Consider the following 7956-nt stretch of genomic DNA (forward strand, 5'->3'; position numbering starts at 1 on the left):
TTTGTATTATATTTTAATTTTAAAGCGAATTATGAGTACTTTAAGGTGTACAAACAATTTACAATTTTAAAATACTCATAGCTCGCTTTAAAATTTAGTTATAATAAAAAACTCAGAGGTCGCCTAGATAATAATCTTACCTTTAGATTTTATAAGAGGTGAATTCACTCTAATGTTCACACTAACGGAGCTACAAGTGTCACGTATTCTGCTGAGCGTAAAATTTGCCATGTTACGAACTTGTAAGACAGAGACAACACTTGCGGGTGCCGGGTATCACTTCTTCTTAAGAGTAACACTCGTTTTTGTAACAACTTACCTTTTTATTTATTAAACGTTTTGTTTTAATAAACTAATTTTAATAATGTCTGGCACACGGTTTGAAAAATGAGTGATAAAAACGTGCACAAGATAACTTGGATAGCTTCTGCAGCAAAAAAAATGTTTAATCACTTATTTTGCAGTTATTATATTTTTTTTGTAACCGATCAGCTCCCTCCCCACCAAAAAAATTCCTTTATATGCCACTGATTGATTTGGGTTAATACTTATTAAATGTTGGATATTTCCAAATTGGTCAAAGTTAATGTTTTGAAAACCATATTTATTTGAGCTACCTTTGCTTCTGAAATATATTCTTGATCCTTTGTTTTAAATGACTCTAAAACTCTAATAGTCTTATATTATGATGCTGATATTTTATAGTTGATAATTGATATTGTATACCCATAACCTGCATACTGGTTTTATTTTATTCCTAAACGCATTTAAAAATGTTGGCGTTTTGGGTATACCTACTGGCCACTACGCCACTGAATATAATAATATATAATCAAAGAACCATAGATTTAATAACAAACTTAAACAGAGGCGGCAGCATATTTTTTTGTCTGGGTGGGCCAGATTTAAAGGGAGGGCCAGTGGCGTAACAAAATTTGCATTACCTATCGGGTGCTGGGTGATAACAACTTACAATTACAGGTGAATAAAAAATAAGTCACTATCGAGCATTATAAACATTATAATTTATCAAACGATAATTGTGCAAGATTTTTTAATATAAAACTGATCTATGAATGAAATATTCTATTTTTGGGGGGATTAACCAATTGTCATGTCGATAACAATTTTCAAATGACTATAGTAATAGTCATGGTTGAAATATACTGTATATTTCAACCACGGTAAAACTGTTTAAAAAATTATTTTATAAATTATTAATTTTAAATATAATAGTGTTAAACCGTTGTATAATATACACATCACAGATATTTGTGAATACAAATGTTTAATTTGATAACTGGTAGTCAATGATACACATTAGTTATACAACCTTTTTCAGTTTCTAATGGTGGTGGTATACCAATCAAAAGAAAGATTCATGATCAAATATTTAAATACTCATATATTTATTTTACTGTAGTCTATCTAATCTTAAGTGTTTTTTATGGTTGATTGAATTAGGAGTCAAGTAAATAAAGAAAAAAAATTATATCAACAATTAAGTAGGTGTGGGTGAAATGGATAACGTTAAACAGAATATGTGTTAGAATAATCTTATAATTATAAATGGGATGAATACAATAAAAAAAACAAATACCGTTTTAACATAACAAATCATAAAGTATCATTATAATATTATAATTAACTCAAAACAAAACCATCATAAATAAATCATAATAATTAATTAAATAATATTCATAAATATTAATTAAATACACTTAGAATTAGACTGTGAAATCGAAAATAATTTTTTCAGGTATAATAACATAATAGAATACAAAAATTAATATTAACTTAAAATTTAGTATAGTTAAAAAAAAAAAAATATCTAATTAAATCATTGCCTGTTCAAAGAATATTCATAATGACACCATGGTCAAATATTTGTCAAACTGATAAAAGTTTATTATTAAACCAGTATATAAGTTTTTTGGATCATAAAAAAATAATAAAACTAAAAATCACAGTAAGGATTTCAGACTAAGCACCGGACAATAAAAGTTGAAGATAATTTAAAAAGCTTCATGGCTAATTATAACTAGTTAGTGATAAAAATCATTATAGAAAAAGAAGCCACCGTGAAGTGCTTACTAAAGTAATTCAATGAATGATAGAATAATAATAATAATAATAATATAAAATAATATACTGTATAAGTAAATCACGCCAACAATAGCCAAATAATAAATATTACTGCAATCCATAAGAAAAGTTTTGATAAATAATGATCGTCTTGAGGTAATTGACCACCAACTGGAACTATTTAAATTAAATCCATTATTGAAAGAAAGAGTTCAAAAATGAAGCTATTATTAATTTGTACTTACCTCCATGACGATCAGAGAAATTAAATGATGTTAAAAATCCAAAAGGAAATGCTCCTATTCCAAATGACAAATGGAAACCGCCATCTCCAAAGTTAAAACCAGGAAAACCCTAAAAAAATTTAAATCAATTTTATATGAATACCTATTAGTATGAGAAATAATATTTATATTAGTCAATGTACAGTATTAGCATCAGGTTCAGTTCTTTGACCAGCAGGCCTAGGTGGCACTTTATTTCTGAAACCAAAAAATAATTTAATAATAAACACTGAATTTATAAATATAATTTTAAAAATTAAAGAGTAACATATTAACATTAAAATAGACTATGATGAATACATTTTATATTATAAATAATAAATTAAAATTGTTTGTATTAATCTGAGCATTGATATAGGCAGGGGTGGATTGGCGATTTTTTTCAGCCCGGGAAATATGAATCAAACCGCAAAATATACAACTATTATAAGTTATAACCCAAAAACGGAATTTTTTTTTTCTTTTGACACATACAATAAGGTGTTTCTTAATTTACAATTTCAACATTTGTTTGGTCTTTCCTCTAAATTAGATAAATATTTAATGACTATAATAGTCTTGGGTTAGTCAGATAAGGTTAAGCTGTTCCAAACTTGAACTAAGTTTGAACATAATATATTTTTTAATATTTACAGAAAATATCTTTAAATATTTTGTAACCACGATAAATATAAAAACATTTTGTATAGTAGTTAAAAGTTAATTATATTTTCTAAACCTTTCATAAAATATATTTTATTATATTTCTTGTCTTAATATGAATATATTCTATATTGTCTTTACTCTATAATAACACAATTTAATACACAGATCACAATCATTAAGGCTGTTGTTGGCTTTTTCGTACATTTAAACCAATAAGCCAGGGATGGAAAACGTTCTTGAAAACATTTTTAAAACAGAAAAAAACAAAAACAATTAATAAAACAAAAAACAGAAAAACGATAACAAAAAATCTCAAAAACCGAAAAAAATTTAATAACGATATCAAAAACAAAAATGAAAATAAATTATAGTATTATATACATTATTAAATATTATAACATGAAAAATAAAATTGTAAAAAAAAATCACTTGTCTTTACTTTTTAATCTTTAGCTTTAAGAACATTTAACTTTTAAATCGGAAATTTTGAATTTTCTAATTTTTATATAAAATATATTTTAAATTTAAATTTAAATATTAAGAATAATTAATTTTAATTTTTAAATTTTAAATGCATTTCTGTATTACGCGTTGCTATTAAGAATATAATATAAAAAAAAAATATATATTATCAAAAAGTTATTTGGAAACAATAGTAAATAACGTTTTTAAAAACGTTAATCAAAAACAATATTTTTCAAATCAATAAACAAAAACGAAAGCGAAAAAATTAAAAACGTTTTCCATCCCCGCAATAAGCGGAAGAAAATAAATTATACTTCCAGAAGTCCAATTTTAATTTTGAAAAAAATATTTGAATTCTTTCTTCTCTTAGCGTATGTAGGTATGTGACGGATTTCCAAGAATCTTAGCATAAAGTGTTTGGGGAACTTACGCACATAATAAAATAATATAGTAACTGAAATAGAAACCCCTAAATCCAACCCCTTAAAAATGGTTCGCTTTCACCAGCCTTATTTGCCTAATGCCTATAATTATAATATATAGGGCATAGACTATGATCTTATAGGGATTATGATTTTAATATGATTTTTTTATTAATTTAAATGTATTCACTTATGATCTCAAAACACCAGAATAATATTTCTATGTGTATTTTATAAAAAATATTTTTTTATTGTTATCATATAATTACCTATAATGCAGCCCACTATATCCGTCCCTGGATATAGGTTTCAATAATAAATTTTAATTTAATAAATATAGGTAGTTAATGTAAAGTAGTTAATTATCATTGATTAAAGATTTAATTAATAAATAACAATTTTACTTTATAAAATAAGTTGTATTTAATTATATAATCAATATTCATTAAATTTAAAAAATTTCAATTTCAATTTACCTGGGATCTTCTTGTTTGGTATTGCCTCGTCCATAAATTGGTATTACTTTATCTTTACTTATAACAGCTTTACATACAGGGCATACCTGTCGACTAGAACGAGTTTCTAACCATTGATGCAAGCATGGCCAGCTATAACATTAGTTTTAGGTTTAAAAAAAATAATATTATAAACAATTTATTAAATTATCGAATAAAAGTAATTACTAGAGTTCAGACCCAGCCTAAAAATCCATTATATACAATGATGGGTTTAAAAAATTAAAATGTTGCACATTTCTTAATTTTTGTGCAAAAAGTGCAAATTAAATTTTTTGTACACACAATTGTTGTAATAATACATAGGTTTATGTTTTATTATATAACTTCACAAATAGTGAAATATATTTTTATTAATACTATATTTAGCCACCGATAACGGTTTTTTTCAGTTCAATAAATAACAACACCAATTGGGAACTAGTTCTCCAGTTATCAGTTATTTCTTTTCATTTTTAATTTATTTAATAAAAAAATATTTAGTATAATACCTAATATACTAACAATAGAACAATATTAATAAATAATAATATATAAATTTTGTTTTTTTTAAATATATATTTTAGTTTTTTAGTGCATATTTTAACTACTTTAGCTCATATAACTTGCAAGCCATAAACTGGTTGAAAACTAATTCCTCGTGATAATATATAATATTATATTATATTACCAATGTGAAATAAATTAGATAATATATATATATAAAATATTTTCAAAAATATTAATACTTTTGGAAATAATTAGTGTTTTGTGATAAAAGAATCACCTTGTATATAAAAATCTAATTTATTAAAATAAATTAATTAATGAAAATAAACAAATTTATGATAATATTTTTTTACAGTTTCAAAAACATTAATACTTTTTGAAATAATGAATGTTTCATGATAGAAAAGTCACCCTATATGAATCATACTATTTTTTTGCAAGCAGTTTATCAGAATGTATAGGTTGAAGTACCTTTATTAATTATTAAATTTATTGTAAAGGTATAAGATATATATATAGTAAGTATGTATAATCTGTTCCATCTAAGAGTGAACCACTTGGCAGACCAAAACACGTTTTTTCATATATTCCTACCACAATCCGGAAATTAGTAAGAGTTTTAACATGGGCGCCCGACGGCCAGCGATAACTGTGCGCCAATCACAGAACGCATAGCCATCGCTTGGGGGGTCAGGCACTGTTCGGCGGCTCAGTCTGCATGCGCGAAAGTGGTTCACTCTTAGATGGAACAGAGTATAGTGTTTCCTATTTATATCATGTCAGCACCGTTATCACACTTTTGCTCTTTAGCGATTATTTAATTCACCGATTGGGAAGGTAAAAAACCATTTTTTAACTAGTTAATAGTGAGTAGCACACACACTAAGTTGTGATTGTTTAAAATTAAACAAACTGAAAATTCTGTGGCCTATAGTGATCATAGGCCACATCATGCTATGATCCAGGATTACAAACACAGAAACTAGTGACCAGTTGTGGAAACCACTTTGAAAAATAATCTAATATTTATACTTTATGTTTCAATAATATATATTTTATAAATATATTTTACTTGAATGTATTGCCAAACGGAACTAACTTTCTGGATGTTTCTCATAGTTTATGAAAATGTATTAGATTAGGTAGGGACATAACCAAATTTCAATCACTATTTTTAAAACACTTAATATTTTGTCAATAAAATTAATTATTCTGAGGGAAATTGAACAACTTATAAATTTACTTGGAATTATAGTTTTAATTTATCAATGGTACTAACCAAAATAAATGGCCACAAACACTGACAACTGCGTCCTTTGCATAATCCAAGCATATGTTACATTCAAACATGTTATTCTGTTCATCTTTGTTATCATTTTCTCTATTGTCTGTGTTCTTTCGCGAAGAATCTGACTCGTTGCTAGTGGTTGCCATTGCGTTCTAACACATTCAAAAACAGACTTAATATTGGAATGTAATAATTAATAGTATTGTAACATTAGTCCTATGTAATATTTCATACTGTAGACACACACGTCACACACACCCGACAGCAATAAATATATTATGTCAGTTAATTAACATTAACGCCTAACGGTATGGTAATAATTGTCTGTGATTGACGTACACAATTTTATAACTTTAGTATCGATTATCTCCCATACAAACGTAAACAACTTCATCGTCATACGTGATTTACAACGAATGATGTAACATTGTTTTTTAGACTTACGAATTTACGATGAATGTATGACGTATTTGCTCAGACTGGACTTACGTTTTATAAGTTCGTTACAGGTTTCAATGGTTAAAATATGGTGTATGTCGTTTGTCGGACATACACTTCGGCAACGGACTAATGGTAGACAGACGACAACGGACAGACCGAAGTCCGAACGAAATGGAAACAAATTACAAGATATCACAAAATTAACGGAGGACCAGCAACCTTAACAATATTATAATAATTTATTAATCTTTTTTCTGTGTTATACAATATACATATTTATTATTTTATACACAAGGTATTTAGATAACATTATCTATAATTCTATTTCGATACCACACTGATGCACAGAAGAAAATATGGTACTTGATCAGCTGATCGGAATATCGGACTACGACCACAGAATAGATGAAATGAAATGTGCTATGACTGTTGTGTATATTCTGTGGTAATTAATTATTATGTAATAACATTTATGTAATGTTCCATGACCGGTAAAATGTCGGTTAACGCTAACCGACTGATAACAGATTTTATTACCGAATACCGGTAGAATTCGGCCGGTTAATTGTCGGTTAAGGCCTAAGGGCCACTGGCCAGTATTAGGTTAAGGGCTGGTTAACGGGAGATGGTAATACTGGCCCTAACTTTGTTAATTGTCGGCCCTTGCCCTTTTGTAAGAACGGCCTTTAAATATTTAAACCATGTAATTTTCCATTAAATAATTAATTATTTAAATTAAAAAATTGTGACTATGTATTTTTAATATTTTTCAACTGCTATTGTAACAATGTATCAGGAGCTTTGTATTAATTTTTTACACTTTTTGGCCCAATAGATAAAACTTTATTGATATTTATAGAAAAAAAAACTAAAAAAATTGAAAACTGAAAATGTCCGTAAACAGCTCAAAAAGAGTCAAATTATTTTCAAAATGTTATCGTATATATAAAATGCTAATATAAACATTCAGTGAAATTTTCAAGTTTTTACAGTCATTCGTTTTTTAATTACAACAAAATAAGAAAATCGTCTCATGAGAAATCGAGCAAATATAAAATGTTGTAAAAATATGAATTTCAAACGCTCATAAAAATTTAATTTGAATTTCTTATAGACATTTTTTTTTTTGATAAAGGTAGATTATCCTATAAGAATCTTGTATCACATTTTAAAATCTCAGTTCTAAAAAGAAAAATTTTTACGAATTATAAACTCAACATAATTAGTAATTTTCGTGATTTTTCCATATTTTGTCAATTTTTGAACTTTAAATGCTAATAAAAAAAACTGTGACAAAGGATTTTTAATATTTTTCAAATGTC

At 26.4% G+C, this 7956-nt stretch overlaps 1 protein-coding gene across 3 annotated transcripts; it reads right to left on the reverse strand.

Annotated features, from left to right (window-relative positions):
• Nucleotides 1–1381: 1381 nt before the first annotated feature.
• Nucleotides 1382–6925, reverse strand: LOC100166523 (ring finger protein 5-like). 3 transcript variants are annotated; one of them, XM_008189903.3, is made up of 6 exons: nucleotides 6638–6896; nucleotides 6185–6345; nucleotides 4378–4509; nucleotides 2513–2567; nucleotides 2331–2439; nucleotides 1382–2262 (listed from the first exon to the last, which is right to left on the reverse strand). In XM_008189903.3, the coding sequence occupies exons 2-6, from the start codon at nucleotides 6337–6339 to the stop codon at nucleotides 2165–2167; spliced, it is 549 nt and encodes a 182-aa protein (XP_008188125.1). In that variant the 5' UTR covers nucleotides 6340–6345; nucleotides 6638–6896; the 3' UTR covers nucleotides 1382–2164.
• Nucleotides 6926–7956: the final 1031 nt, after the last annotated feature.

Source organism: Acyrthosiphon pisum, chromosome A1 (assembly GCF_005508785.2).
Source record: "Acyrthosiphon pisum isolate AL4f chromosome A1, pea_aphid_22Mar2018_4r6ur, whole genome shotgun sequence".
Lineage (NCBI taxonomy): Eukaryota > Metazoa > Arthropoda > Insecta > Hemiptera > Aphididae > Acyrthosiphon > Acyrthosiphon pisum.

Bases quoted from the DNA above. Each gene is read 5' to 3' on its own strand.
- LOC100166523 (XM_008189903.3), bottom strand. From the start codon at position 6,339: ATGGCAACCACTAGCAACGAGTCAGATTCTTCGCGAAAGAACACAGAC. The intron at 4,510-6,184 runs GTTAGTACCATT...CTAATGTTATAG, and splicing joins GTTTGTGGCCATTTATTTTG to CTGGCCATGCTTGCATCAAT. The intron at 2,263-2,330 runs GTAAGTACAAAT...TAATTTAAATAG, and splicing joins TTTCTCTGATCGTCATGGAG to TTCCAGTTGGTGGTCAATTA.